The sequence below is a fragment of the Pteropus medius genome, unplaced genomic scaffold, assembly GCF_902729225.1.
Source record: "Pteropus medius unplaced genomic scaffold, Ma_sr-lr_union100, whole genome shotgun sequence".
NCBI lineage: Eukaryota > Metazoa > Chordata > Mammalia > Chiroptera > Pteropodidae > Pteropus > Pteropus medius.
The window spans coordinates 1,011,621-1,027,558 of NW_024355109.1; the positions used below are offsets into that span (position 1 = coordinate 1,011,621).

Sequence of the window (15,938 nt, forward strand, 5' to 3'; positions counted from 1 at the left end):
CCTCTCCCCGACCGCAAAAGATCTAGACCATGCAACTAGCATCCCAGCTTTTCCAAGTTTCACTCAAGGGACTGGCTTCTCTCTCCTGCCCAGAAAACTGATGGAGCCTGGTATACATGCTATTCCCTTGGGAGTGCAGAGAACAAAACAGTGGCTTGAACAAGAGTCTGACACTCACCACAGACCCTATCTCCAGCCCAGCACAGAAACTCCAGCTCCTGACTTTTCTCTGGGGAAGGAAGCACCAGATGACATAATTAGCATTTTCACTTCTCTACAAGCTTCCCAAGGGACTAGCTTCTGCTCTGCCTATCTTAGAATGCTCAAAGGACACATGATAATCAAAGTGTCAAAAGTCGTAGACAAAGAGAATGTTGATGGTAGCGGGACAAAAGCGACCTGTTACATTCAAAGGGAACCCCAATACAACTATCAGTGAACTGTCGGCAGAAGCCTCGTAGGCCACAAGAGAACAGGATGATATATTCAAAGTACCGCAAGAAATGAAAAAGGCCAAGCAAAGAAAACAAAAACAGACTCACAGGAACAAAGAACAAACTGATGGTTGCCTGAGGGGACAGGGGTAGAGGGATATAGTTAATAATAGTGTGATAGGTGAAGGGGAATATAGTTAATAATAGTGTGATAACTCTGCATGGTGACAGATGTTGCTTGGTGATCGCTTCGAAAAATACATTAATGTCGAATCAGTATGTTGTACACCTGAGACTAATATAGTAAAGAATATTATAATATAGACTGCTGTCTGATACCATATACAAAAATTAACTCAAAACACATTAAACACTTGAATATAAGTCTCAAAACAATAAAATACACAGAAGAAGCCATAGGCTCTAAATTTATGGACCTTGGTCTCAGAGGGGTTTTTGTGAACTTGACCCCAAAGGCAAGGGAAGTAAAAATAATAATAATAAATTAATGGGACTACATCAAGCTAAAAAGCTTCTGCACAGCAAAAGAAACCATCAACAAAACAAAAAGCAGCCAACTGAATAGAATGAGATACTGGCAAATGAAAATATATAAAAACTCATACAGCTCAACAACTAAAAACAAACAATCCAATTAAAAAATGGGCAGAAGATCTGAACAGACTCTTCTCCCAAGAAGTACAAACAGCCAACGGATATATGAAAAGATGCTCAACTTCACTAGCTATTAGGGAAATGCAAATCAAAACCCCAATGAGATACCACCTCGCACCTGTTAGAATGGCTGTCATTGACAGGACAAATAATAACAAGTGTTGGAAAGGTTGTGGGGGAAAAAAGAACCCTCATACACTGCTAGCGGGAATGTAAATTGGTTCAGCCACTATGGAAAATAATATGGAGCTTCCTCAAGAAACTAAGACTAGAATTACCACATGACCCAGTAATTCCTCTTCTGGGTATCTACCCAAAAAAATTGAAAACATTTATTTGTAAAGATATATGCACCCTGATGTTCACAGCAGCATTATTCACGGTGGCCAAGACATGGGCACAACCAATGTGTCCTTTGATAGATGATTAGATAAAGAAGAGGTGGTACATATATACAATAGAATATTATTCAGCCATAAGAAAAGATGAAATATTGCCATTTGTGGCAACTTCGATGAATCTTGAAATTATCATGCTAAGCAAGAAAAGTCAGACAGAAAAAGTTGAGAACCATGTGATTTCACTCACATGTGGGATATAAAACTGAAAGTAACAAATGAACAAGCACACAAAAAATATACAAGCTCATAGACAGAGACAACAGTTTAGTGGTGACCAGAAGGAAAGGAGGAGGTGGGGGAGGAAATGGATAAAGGGAGTCAAATACATGGTCACGGAAGGAGACTAGACTTGGGGTAGGAGCACACAATGGACTTTAAAGATGTCATATTATAAAGTTGTACACCTGAAACTTATATAGTTATTAACCATTGTGACCCAAATACATACATTTTATAAAATTTTAAAAAGATAAGAATGCAAAGAAAGACACATTTGGAGTATTTACATTTTTATTTTTTTGCTATGACAAATAAATCTGCTATTCACAATTGTGTACAGATATTTATGTGGACATGTATTTTAATTTCTCTGAGACAAAAGCTCAGGAGAACAACTACTAGATCATATGCTAACATATGTTTAATTGGGTTAGGTTTTTGTTCTCTTGAGAAATTAATAAACTGGTTTTTGGAGCATGATGCATTCCCACCAGCAACAGTAGTTCTAACCAGAATATAAGACTCTGGCTGCAACAATCAATAAAAACAGTTATACCTCCACACTATTAATTTTTTAAATGGAATATTACAAATAGCAGACTATCCCAAAGTGCAGCAGAAATAAAGAAAATAAAAAGCCAATTGGACAAATAGAAAACTAAGTCCCCAGTTTCCATATTTCAATGATAAAAAGTAAACATTCAAGTGACAAATATGGCAGCTTCTACTGCCAAAAGACAGTAGAAACTGAGTAAATATAACAAGCTTATACCCAAGACTGGACAGGGGGTTCCCCACCACAAAGCTGCCAGCATGTGGGGAATCACAGTGGACAGAAGCACCAAGAGATTGGCCAGTGCCATGTGGGTGAGAATCATGTGCGTTGGCCTCTGGCTGTGGCCAAGCAAGAGTAGAGACACATTATGGTAGAAGAGAGTGACATTGGCCAGAGTCCCAAACCCCTTCTTCATTTGACTTCACCCACCCAATCAATAAAGCTTCCAGAGGGTCAAGCATGTAAAGAAAATCCAGGCTTAAAGGGAAAGCTACCTAGGGGATGACCTCAGTTTTCTGAGTAACTCTACATGATATTGGAGAAGTGCAAATGAGATAAAGACACAAAATAACGTAGAAAAATATCTTCCATCTGCCAAGTTTCTTATCTTTGTCCTTGAAAGCAAATCTCCTCAATATTGAGATATGTGCCAGTGTATGCCAGGTATCACCCATACCCACATTAAGAGAAATTTTGTAGAAATACTTTAAATATTCCTGAAGGAAGGAGAATTCTCTCAGAAAGCTACACTGATCAAGGGAGAAACTGGTTTCCTCAATGATTGTATGTATCTTTTTTGAGATGATCATTTGATGGAGTGACTTTCAGATCTCCCAATGCAGCATCAGCATTAAATCAACCTAGGATCATTGGATTTTATGGAAAAGGTTGGTACTGAGTACAAACAGCCAAAGGTAAAACTTCTAGTTATAAGTCAATGAGCCCTCGGGATGTGATATACAGCCTGGTGACTTTAGTTAATAATAGTGCATCATATATTTGAAAGTTGCTAAAAGAGTAGATCTTAAAAGTTCTCATCAAAGAAAAAAATTTTTTGTAACTGAATGTGGTAATGAATGTTGACTTACTGCGATGACCATTGTGTAATATACATAAATATTGAACCACAATGTTATATATCTAGAATAAATATGTTACATGTCATGTCTATCTCAAAAAAAATGGTGCTGAGTAAATGATTACTGAATAGAGTAACGACAATTATTATTGAAGCTGTCTTCTACATATTTAGCATTTCAACTGTGAGGTCAACAACTCAAGAGCAGACCTGGGGGCTTGAGGATCCCTAAGGACCAGTAGAAAGGGGCTAAAAGTGGGAAACATGAAACCACAGCATGAGTGGTCTGCATCAACCACAGACAGAAATCCAAGAAGGCAGTGATATACAATGGAAACCCAGAATTCAGCATGTAGAAGGTGACGAAGGTGACTACCAGCATCTGGATGGTGTGGGTGGCTCTGTTCTCCGGGAGGCATCTGTTGTGGCCACTGGCTGCACTCTCTGTTGGTGTCAGTGCAGGAGAAGCATAATGGAGCCACTGGACCAGATCATGAGGCCAATGAACATGGCATCAGAGATGGAGCACAAGATGATGATGTCAGCACTGGGATTCAAGCCCAAACAGAACCAATTCCCTTGGGCATCAGTATCATTTCCTATATCCTGTGGACCATTTAATATCATGAGAATATAAACATTCATTAAGACACTGAACACCAGATGCAGCAGGAAGGACCAATGACCTTGAGGACTCCTCCTCAGAGCTTCAGCCAGCCCACTTTCCCAGGGGCAAGCATGAAGAACTGGTAGATATTCAGGACACAGGTGGAGCACAGGATGGTGCTGTGAGCCACCCAGTGTATGTAATAGGCAAGCTTATACCCAAGACTGGATAGGGGGTTCCTCACCACAAAAGCTGCCATTGTGTGGGGAATCGCAGTGGACAGAAGCACCAAGAGATTGGCCAGCGCCATGTGGTTGAGAATCATGTGTGTCGGCCTCTGACTGTGGCCAAGAGTGGGGACACATTATGGCAGAAGAGAGTGACATTGGCCAGAGCCCCAATCCCCACCTGCAGAAGGAAGATGGTTTTCAGAGCCACCTCCCCCGTGGTCCTTAGAGCACTCTTCTGAGAAGACATGGTGAGGGCTTTTGAGTGGCCTGGATTAGAGAACAGGTCTGCAAGTGTGGGCAGGGGTGCTTCTCAGCAATGTGACCTTGAGAAAGGAGTCTGGGCCTGCTCTTCTCCTGAAGAGGAAGACTGTGTCATCTTCCACAGGAGAGATTTAACCTGGAGAACACACACCTGGAACCAACTTCACATTTTACTGTTATTGCTCTGTATTTGTTTGTATTAATTTTGACATTCTGACTCCCCAACAGAATGTAAGGTACTTTGAACTTAGGACAATGCCTGTCAGTCAAAACTATGATGAACACATAAAGGGTATCAAATAAATATGTACTTTAAGTGAATCAGTGAGACAGGTACACCATACTCCTCTTAGAAATAAGAATTATCTGTCATCACAATTTATTGTAACATTATAAAATGAAAAAAAATACAAACTAATGTTCAAAGTATAATATTATCTGACTCATTAGAATTGCAAGGGAATCAATTGTCAACTTTGAGAATTCAATGTTCTTCATCAGCGTGACTGGATATAAAATACCTTCCAGGAAAAAAATCAGTAATCTTCTAGGTCCATCAGCAGGGGGTGTTGGGTAAGAATGGTGACTGCATTAAGAAATGCAAATTGGCAGTTACAAAATAGTCACACGGATATAAAGTGAAGCACCAAGAACATAGTTAATAATATTGTAATAACTATGTATGGTGCCAGGTAGGGACTAGAATACTCAGAGTGATCACTTATAAGTTATATAAATGTCTAACATCAATGCTGTTTACCTGAATCCAATATAATATTGAATATCAACTCTGACTGAAATAAATAAAAAATTAACAAAAGTAGTTTTCTAAATATAAAAGATGATCCTAAAATATCTTTTGATATTCTACTCAGTATAGAGAATAAACTCCCCAAGGACCAGAACATTTAATTATTGTTTAAACTCACTGAGAAGTGAAGTTCTATAGAGCTTTTTCTGAGTGGCCTCCACCTGCCTCAGTTCACATGAAAAAAATGATTGTCACACCCATGGCACAGCAGACTGTCCTACATCTTCATTTTCTTTGGGGCTCCTGTGTCTTATCTGACTCCTTACTAAGCTCTGGATTTCATAAACAAGTGTTGGGCTAGCTGTCTCAGCTCCAAAACACCCGAAGCTCATGTGGTATCACAGTAAAGTCTCATCAAAGCTCTCATGAGCGAATGACAAGGTTCTGTCAGAAACAACACAAAGAGTGACATATTCTGGTTAAACGGGTCATGTCTCCCAGAGGCAATCATCTTTATTATTCCTGTAGGACTCTGAAGCCACTGACAGGTACAGGAGAGGGAATGTAAGTTTGAAACAATAAGCCTGGAATTACCAAAATTCCTTTCTCTTTGGGAAAATTGGGTCCACCATATGCAGAGAACACAGGAAGTAGCACCATGAACATATAAGCTGATAACTCTCAGCTTGGAAATCACCAGATCTATTCTTTTTCTTAACTCCCCACTCACTGGAGTGGAACATTAGAACTCCTCTCCCTTAAGTTCTCAAAACCTTGTTTTCCTCATTGTAATATGGTATGATAACAGGACCATGGGTGAAAGCCATGAGGTAGGTTGTTAAAATTCCAGCCTATGCACTAGACAGCTCTCACTCTGTATCAAGTCACACATGTAATAGTTTAGTCCACTCTGGGGAATTTTGCTTACCACTCTGTGCCTCTGCTTTCTCTTTTTAAAAAGTAAAGTAGGCACTAATACAGAGCTTAGGTCCAAAGCCTGGTGTGAACACACAGTGTGCTTTTCACATTAACCGTTGGTCACAATGACCAAACAAAGTTGTTCTCAATGACATCACAGAGGCAGCAGTAGTAGTCATAGCAGAGACTACGGTTGATGGTAGATACCACTCATTTCCTTGTTTTGATTATCTATCACCACCTGGGATATGAGGAAAGGATATTAAAACATAAAATGAGAAGAAGAGATCAGGTATGTTCCACCAAACTATTTCTGAGACTTGACAATGAAATAGAAGTCATCTCGCTAACATTTTTTTCTCTCCCTTGCTGCCTCACATCTACAAAACAACATACACATAATACAAAATAATGACCCACAAAATCTTTGGAGGGATACTGAGACCAATGCATCCCACCGCAGGATTTCAGAAAGGGAAAAAAAAATGGTCATTATATCACATCATTACACCACAGACTATTCTTCTCTGTGAATATCTTTCTGTACGTGTGTGTTAAGGGACCTCATTTTATATGTCAGGATTTTGAAGTTGCAATCCAAACTCTGTACACCAGGTTTCCACTTGTATTCAACTCCAAGCCTAACAATCTGTCAAGTTTGAGAAAATTAGAAAACTGTCGCACACCTGCTTGAGGATATCATGGCACTGGGCATCCAAGGCCTAGCTCAGATTCCAAAGGGACCTCAATGCTTTGTTCTCCAATTATTGGAAACTATAGGGTACACAGATTTGCAGTGAATCCCACCACTAGGGTCTCACCCAGTGATGGTTTCCAGCACAAGCTCCCCATCCACCAGCCCAGCCAGAGCACAGAGGGGCTACTCAGACCCAGATGGGGTTAGCACCCATCCTGCCCAGTGGTGCTGCACAAACCCAGTTCTGAGACCTCTCCTAAAGAGACTCTTCCTCTCCTGATGTCTGCCCCAAGACAGGACATAAGGACAACCTCACCTGGCTGGTCTTTGCTCCAGAGTTTGTGCAATGAAGTGTCAGTCGAGATCAGCCCAGGGTAGCCAAGGCCATAGTTATAGGGACAGGGTTCCTGGACCTGATCTCTCCACAGATACCATTATCACATCACCCAGAGCTTTAGTGACACAGTCTGCATGGAGAGGCTGGGGCATCTTCAGTGAGAAGCAAACTTTATCCCCACTGCTAATCACTACCGGCCCCTTCTGGGGATTAATGGAGACTTTATTAAGTTTTGCAATTAATGAGAAGGCCCCAGTGAGCAAGTGAACCACAGGCAGCAGAAGTTTTCTATGTTCCCCGTGGAAGAAGCTAAGCTCAGAGTTGAAGCTATAATCTGTGGTAGATCTGAAACTCAAGGCTGGGTCAAGCATTCCATTTACACTGCTTATTAGGCAATTATACAATATTCACAAATGGCACTGTCTTCAATGCCCTTGTGTTTCCAAAATCTGGCTGACACCCAAGATTGGCTCTTACTGAACATCTCCATTTGATCTGTCATCTTGTCTCTCCCTTGATTTAAATGCTATAATTCTTGTTACTCACAGTGCCAAGTTCTTTTAAGCCTGGAGAACATCTCATTGGAAGCTCGTCTAACCCACCTCAGAATCCCTGGGTATCCCTGATGTCCACATGATGCTGCAGGAGATGGTGATATGCTTTCTAATCACCCTCAGGACCCTGCTCCCTTGTCCCTCATTGGACAACCAACTAGCTGTCCTTTGAGGGTGTTCCCTGTGAAGAATTCCTGACATACAGACAGAATTCAGGAGAAAGTAAAACATAAGACAGAAAGAGGAATGGCATCAGAATGCTTTAAAATCAAAGAAAAAGCCAAAAAACAAATAGAAAATTGAGCAATATATTTTAAAAATTCACAAATTGATGAAAAGATGACCTTGAATCATAGGAATGTTAAGTATGGTAAGTCATTCAATTCGTTGTTTATCGAGACTGATTCAGAGAGTCTATATTATTTGCAGTTAGTACTATTTTTAGAGTAAGTGTTCCAGGGCAACAATGATGACAGCACCAATAGGACAGGACCCTGATTAAGATATATTAATTGTTCAGATCAACTAGGGGCTTGTGTAGGGACAGAGGGTACATAGGAAATAAATCTCAGTGCCTTTCTCTCAACTCTGCTGTCAGCCTAAAACTGCCCAAAAACTAAAGTTTAATTTAAAAATGTTGAAATTATACTCAAAAATAAATTTTTATATAGGATCAGTAAGGCAGGAATAATTTATCATACAGGCAATGGAGAACCAAGCAATGTTTAATTATGACAGTGAGATATTTAAGTATATTTGAAAAATAAAACATTGAATTAAACTGATAATAATTAAAGGATAATACTGAATGTTTAAAACATCATTAGAGTAGTATAAGCTAAAGAATAAGTGGAGATTGAAGATATATTTTTTAATTAGGTCAGAAAACAGTTCGAATCTAAATTTGGGAGGGTGATGTCAGCATCATGATGGAGTGAGAGGACCCCATTCTGTCTCCCCTTACATTTACAACAAATCAGGCATCTATAAATGCAACACAGGTTCCTCTGCTCAACACACAAACACACCTGAGAGATTCACTCATCGGGATATCTGAAAGCAGGACTATTGGAATGTGTAGGAAAGGCCAGACAGGGGAAGGACAGGGATAGTGTCCTCAGATGCAGGTTGGTGGCCACTGCAGCTCCAACTAATGCAGTAGCAGCGGAGGAGTTGGGGTGCAGCCCCCACACTATGGTCCACTGGAGGGTAAGAAGGGCAGAAGCAAGGTCAGTGCCCAAGAATCTCTCTCCATCCCCCCAATCCCACTGCTGTGGAAATGTGTCTGAGGCCACCTGCTATAGCACAGCAGTGCAGTTGGCCATAAGAAACAAGGAAGCAGCACTGCGAGCTTGTGAACCCAGCTCCTCCCCACCTGCCACATCCCCCCACCATGATTGTGGTGCCCCAAGACACTGAGGTAACACAGACACAGCAGGGATACCCACCATCCCAATTACCCAGACATCAATTTCCATGATCACAGTGACAACCTCCCCCACACAACTCCCAGAGGAGCAAGTACAGCAGGTGAGAGAAAACAAAAACTGAGCTAAATCTACTGGAAAATGAGAGAAATGCCTCTACTTACCAACCTGCTAAAGTGTTAAGATAAAAATGGCATCTAAACAGGAAAAGAGTTCACTACTTCAAATGCGTAGGAGAAGAATGATCCATCAAGTACCATGAACAACCAAGGTAACATGGTAACAGAGAAAGAAAATGACACCAAACTCAAAGTCATGGAAGAGTGTAATCTAAATGACAGAATTCAAGATTGCTGTCATGAATAAAACTCGCTGAAATACAAGAAAACTTCGAAAGGCAGTTCAATGAGCTCAGAAATAAAATAAGTGAACAGAAGGAGTACTTTACCAAAGAGATGGAAACTAGGAGAGAATCAAATTCTGGAGCTGAAGAACTCAATAAATGAGATGAAGAAAACTTCAGAAAGCACTGGAAATGAAACAGGCCAGATGAAAGACAGAATTAGTGAGCTTGAAGATAGAAATCTAGAAATGACCCAAGTAGAACAAAAAAAGAGAACTGAGAGTTTAAAAATACATTAAATAATTCTAACTATCGGACTCCATTAGAAAGAACAAAATAAGGATATGGATTCCTGGAAGGAGAAGAGGAGGAGATGGGAACAGAGAGCCTACTCAAAGAAATAATTGACAAGAACTACCCAAACCTAGGGAAGGAATTAGACATTCGAGTGCAAAAAGCTAACTTAAAGCTATTATCTTGACACAAAAAGTCCTTCTCCAAGACACATATTAAAGCTGTCAAAAGTTAATGATATCCCAAACAAGAAAAAGCTAAAATCAAGAACTGTTAAAATCAAGAACTGTTAAAATCAAGAACTGTTAAAATCAAGAACTGTTAAAGAGATTTCTTAAAAAGAAGGGGTAAAAAATAACACAAATATGAATGATAAAATGGCAATAACTCTGTACCTGCCAATAATCACTAAGTGTAAATGAGTTAAATGCTTCAATCAAAAGATATAGGGTGGCTGAATGAATAAGAAAACAAGACCCTTACATATGCTGCCCATAAGAGACCCACTTCAGATTGAAAGACACACACAGACTGAAAGTAAGGAAAAAAAAAAAAAAGGGAAAATGTTAATAAGAAAGAAAGAATTCTCAAGGCAGCCAGCAAGGAAAAAGACAGTAATCTACAAATAAGGTTATCAGTAAAAAAACATATAGGCCAGGAGAAAGTGGAATAATACATTCAAAATATTGGAAAAAAACCCACAAGCCAATAATAATAATTTAGCAGCTATCCTTTAGCTATGAAGGAGAAATAAGGCTTTCCTAGACAAACAAAAGCTAGGAAATTTACCACCACAGGACCTGCATTACAAGAAACATTAAAAGGAACTATTCTACCTGAAGCTAAAAGACAAAAGTGTACAAAACTTTGAGTAAGGTGACAGACAGACCGAAGCAAGAAATTGCAAATCTATTTCAGAATGGGGTATTAAACACAATTATAACATAAAGATCGAAGGTGGAAACATGGAAAAATAACTATAGCTAAAATACACAGCTAACATCATATTCAATGGTGAAAAGCTGAAAACTTTTTCTCTAAGGTTAGAAACAAGACAAGGATGCTCACTCTAACTACTCTTATTGAACATATTATTAGAAGTCCTAGCCACAGCCATCAGAAAAGAGAAATTAAAGGTAACCAAATTGGAAAGGAAGAAGTAAAATTTTCACTATTTGCAGATGGCAAAAAATTCTAAAATCAGTATGGAACCACAAAAATATCCTGAATATCTAAAGCAAGCTTGAGAAAGAAGAACAAAGCTGAAGGTGTCATGCTCCCTGATTCTATACTATACATAGTAATCAAAAAATTGCAAAACTGTTATTCTCAGAAGCATTTGAGATCTTGGTCCCTGGCATACATAGGTCATCAGTTTGGCTCAAATAAACTCATATAAAAATTCTCAAAAAAAAATAAAAGCTGTTGTAATCAAAACAGCATGGTGCTGGCATAAAAACAGACACATGGATCAATGGATCAAAATAGCCCAGAAATAATCCATAATTATATGGTCATTTAATCTATGACAAATGAGGCAAGAATATACAATAGAGTAAAGATAGTCTCTCCAATATATGTTATTGAAAAAACTGGACAGATACATGCAAAAAAATAATAAAAGTAGACCATTTTCTTATACCATATACAAAAATAAACTCAGAATGGATTAAAAACTTAAACGTAAGACCTGAAACCATAAAACTCCTAGAAGAAAACATAGGCAGTAAACTCTCTGATATTAGCTTTAGCAATATATTTTTTTTACGCCTACAGCACCTAGTCCTCCTAGGTGGTCTCCCACCCAAGTACTAACCAGGCCCGACCCTAGCAATAGTTTTTTAGATATGTCTCTTTGGGCAAGGGCAACAAAAGCAAAAACAAACAACTGTAACTACATAAAACTAAAAGGTTTTTGCACAGCAAAGGAAACCATCTACAAGATGAAGAGGCAACCTACTGAATGGGAGAAAATATTTCCAAATGATATGTTCAATAAGGAGTTAATAGCCAAAATATATTTTAAAATATGTACAACTCAATATCAAAACAAATCCAAATTAAAAAATGGGCAGAGTCTGAATTGACATTTCTCCAAAGAGGACATACAAATGGTCAACCGACATAGAAAAAGATGTTCATCATCATTAATCATCAGAGAAATGCAAATCAAAACCACAATGAGATATCACCTCACACTTGTCAGAATGGCTGTCTTCAACAAATCAACAAATAAATGTTGGTGAGGACGTGGAGAAAAAGGAAATCTCATGCACTGTTGGTGGGATTGCAAATTGGTACAGCTACTACGGAGAACTATATGGAGGTTTCTCAAAAAATCAAAAATAGAACTACCACATGAACCAGAAATTCCATGTCTGGATACTAAAAAAAAATATGAAAATACTAATTCATAAAATTACATGCACCCCTATTTTCATTGCACCTTTATTTACAATAGCCAAGACATGGAAACAATCTAAGTGTCATCGACGAATGACTGGATAAAGAAGACATACATATATGCACATACACACACATGATGGAATATTATTCAGATATCAAAAAAATTGCCATTTATTAGAACATAGATGGATCTTGAGAATATCATACTAAGTGAAATAAGTCAGATGGAAAGAGACAAAAACCTTACGACTTCACTCATATGTGAAATATAAAACAAAAAAGTAACAAATGAACCAGTAAAACAAAAACAAACTCATAGATACAGATAATAGAATGGTGGTTACCAGAGGGGAAGTGGGTGGGGAGAAGGCAAATTTGATAAAGGGGGTCAAACATATGGTGACAGAAGGAAACTAGACATTGCATCTAGTTTCTAGATTATTAATAGAGTATATAGATATCAAATTATAAGGTTGTACACCTGAAATTTCTATAATATTAATAACCAATGGACAAATTTTGACAAACTAAAAATGGAAAATTTGGGGGGATGTTAGGAGTAGCACTAACAATAAAACCTAAAATCAATAGACACATTCTTAGCATTGCTTCTAAGTCAGAAGTTTCAGAGGACTGTGGTTCCTTCAAACCTAAGCTCCTATATTCCAGGACATCCAGTAAGATAATAAAGTCATGATTTCCAAAGCATCTATCCCTTTAATGCAATTGTTCTAAGTATTACAAGGTAGGATGGGGATTTTAGAGATGGGGACGGAGGTCTTAGGCACAGACATGCATACTGAGTCATATTCCATGATCATTTTGAAGGAGTAGCTATGACATCACAGTCCCTACTGCCATGATGGACAATTAATTCATAGGACAGGATATGCCAGGAGGGTAAACAACCATTGTGAGAAGATTACTTCAGGATATCCCCCATCAGAGGAGAACACCTTTGATCATGTACTCATCCTTGCCCCAGGGTTGATGTAAAATGGTCAGGTGAGGACTTCTGTCTTCCATGGCTGTCAACAGCAGCTGAGATTCCTCATCAAATGCAGATTTGTCCAGTCTGGGAAGATAGAAATATTTGGTCTCTATTCAGCACAATGCCTATACTTTCCTCTCCATTCTTTCTTAGAAACAACTGGAAGAATTGCATTGAAAGTGGAGAGAAAGCATGAGTCTTTCCTATAGAACAGGAATGTGAGGAATGGGAACATGAACCATTTTGTTCACCCTCAGCATGTCAGCCAGGGGCCTGGCATCTAAAAGGTATTCAAATATTCATTCTACAGGTATCAAATATATACAAATATTTGACAATGCAAATACAATGTTTAGAACAATATTAACTGCAACTGTGCCAGGAATGTACTTTGGGTCAATGTTCCACTCAACTCTTTATAGAATCCCTCCCACCTCAGAGCTGGGATTACATATTTATGGGCAATGTAAGTAGAAAATGGTGTTGCTGGTAAACAAGTGGTTCTCACCTGGGGCAACCAAGCCTCTCAAGAGACATTTGACAATATCTGAAGACATTTTTTTTATTTCAGGGAATAAGTGTGATAGCTGTTCTTTAATTTTTTTGTTGAGATGTGATTGACATATAACGTTGTATAAATTTAAGGTGTACAATGTGTTTGTTTGACACATCCGTGTATTGCAATACAATGACCTCCATCATGTCTCTTAATTATAATTTCTTTTTCATGGTGAAAACAATTAAGATCTAGTCTCTCAGCAACTTTAAAGTTTCCATTTTTGATCATCATGATTGGAAGGAGGTGCTACGGTCACATAATGTACAGGTGGAAGCCAGGGACGCCACTCAACATCCTTCAATGCACAGGACAGCCACTCACAGCAAAGAACTCTGTAGCCCACATGTCGATCATATGGAGGCTAGGCAAACCTATCTATTGTAAATTAACCTCACTCTGAGGTCCCTCACCACTCACCCAAGCAGCTGCAGGGCACAGTCTGGGTGGCTCAAGGCTTCACACAGCACCACCAACCCATCATGGTCCAAGCTATTCCAGTCCAGGTTCAGGCCTCTCAGTGATTTGCAGACAGTGAGAGCTGAGGCCAGGTCCTTACAACAGGCAGAGGTGAGCTGACATATTTCCAGCCTGCAATAAGGAAACATATGAGAAGCCATCCCCAGCTTTGGGTGGGCTGGATGGCACACCATTGTGAGATACCAATTCCATGCCTCTGAGGAGACTTTATGTTCTAGAGCAGTGGTTCTCAACTGGGGCCACTGTATTTCCTGGGGGACATGTGACAATGTCTGGAGATGTTTGACACTACTGGAGAGTGCTACCAGCATCTCATGGGTAGAAAGAGGCCAGGGATGCAGATAAACATTTACAATGCACAGGTCAGTCCCTGCTCCCCATCACAGCAAAGAACCACCCAGTCCAAATGTCAATAGTCCCAAAGTTGAGAACCCTGGTCTTACAGGACAGCATTTTACTTATCAAATTGCTCCAGACACCCTGGCTTTTAAACCGCTCCCCTTCAGTCCCATTAATCCTTCAGATTTTTATATTCTTGAAATAGGAAAGCCTTCCCATAAAGATAATCTGTGGACACTCACCCAAGATTCTCTAGTTTACAGTTAGGGTGCTTCAAAGCTTCACATAACTGTTTGACACCAGAATCTTGTATTTTATTGTCCCCTAGTTTCAGGGTCTTTAGTTTTTCATTGCTACTAAGAACAACAGAGAGGTCCTTACAGCAAACAGGAGTGAGGTAACAACCTGCCAACCTGCGGTAAAAATACACACAAATAGATATAGTCATGAGATTGAATGCTTAATGGCCTACCTTATTTGATTTATTGATATGAAGAACAAAATTCCCAAGTACTTCTGAGATGATGAGGATGATGGTGATGATGATTGATGATGATTGTGATGATGATGTTAGTGGTGGTGATGATGGTGATGATGATGGTGATGGTGGTGGTGGTGACTGATGATAATGAAGATGATGGTAGGAAAGATCCAACAACTTCTCAGTTCCTCCTTCTCAGCCCAACACCCTGGGCTCCCTGTAATCCTCCTACCCTGTGTGTTCTCCCCATCCCAGGGCCTCTGCCCTTATTGTTTCCACTGGTTGGAATGCTCCTGGCCCAAATACCAGCAGGGCTACCTCTCACTACCTTCAAATGTCTGCACAAATGTCACCTTTTGGTGAGGACTTCCCTTTATATTTTATATAATATCATGTCCTCAATCACTCTCCTACATTTAAGCTCATGATTCCCCACAGTACTTCTTACCACTAACATGTGTCTGTATACACATGCACATATATATGTGTATACATACACACCTGTGCATAAGTTTGACATATGTATATGGTCACAGACATATATAGGCACATATATACACACACACATATATATCAGATAATTTGTGTGGTGTGGGTATGCGTATTTGTGGTTCTCAAGCAGGGCACATTAGGCAATGCCTGGAGACATTTTTAGTTGCCACACTGGGTAGAATCCAGGGATGCTGCTAAACACCCTACCAGGCACAAGACAGAGCCCCCTAACCAAAGAATGATCTGGGCCAAAATGTCAATAGTGCTAAAATTGAGAAACTACGATATATACACTTATACACACATACTTGCAACCTCACTCACGCATGTGTGCACGCATCTATGTGTACGTGTATCTATGTACATATATGACACTCCATAAAACCAACATCCATGGAGCAGTTCATTTAC

At 39.3% G+C, this 15,938-nt stretch overlaps 1 protein-coding gene and 1 pseudogene across 1 annotated transcript in view; both read right to left on the bottom strand.

The window, feature by feature from the left end:
- Window positions 1–3,533: 3,533 nt before the first annotated feature.
- LOC120598368 (vomeronasal type-1 receptor 1-like) lies at window positions 3,534–4,447 on the bottom strand (annotated as a pseudogene).
- An 8,021-nt stretch (window positions 4,448–12,468) lies between these two features.
- NLRP9 (NLR family pyrin domain containing 9) overlaps window positions 12,469–15,938 on the bottom strand; it is a 30,111-nt gene continuing 26,641 nt past the window's right edge. The window contains exons 8-10 of the mRNA XM_039857189.1: window positions 14,797–14,967; window positions 14,156–14,326; window positions 12,469–13,263 (exon numbers count right to left, since the gene is read on the bottom strand). Coding sequence (XP_039713123.1) covers window positions 13,131–13,263; window positions 14,156–14,326; window positions 14,797–14,967 — 475 coding nt within the window. The 3' untranslated portion in view covers window positions 12,469–13,130. The remainder of the gene's footprint in view (window positions 13,264–14,155; window positions 14,327–14,796; window positions 14,968–15,938) is intronic.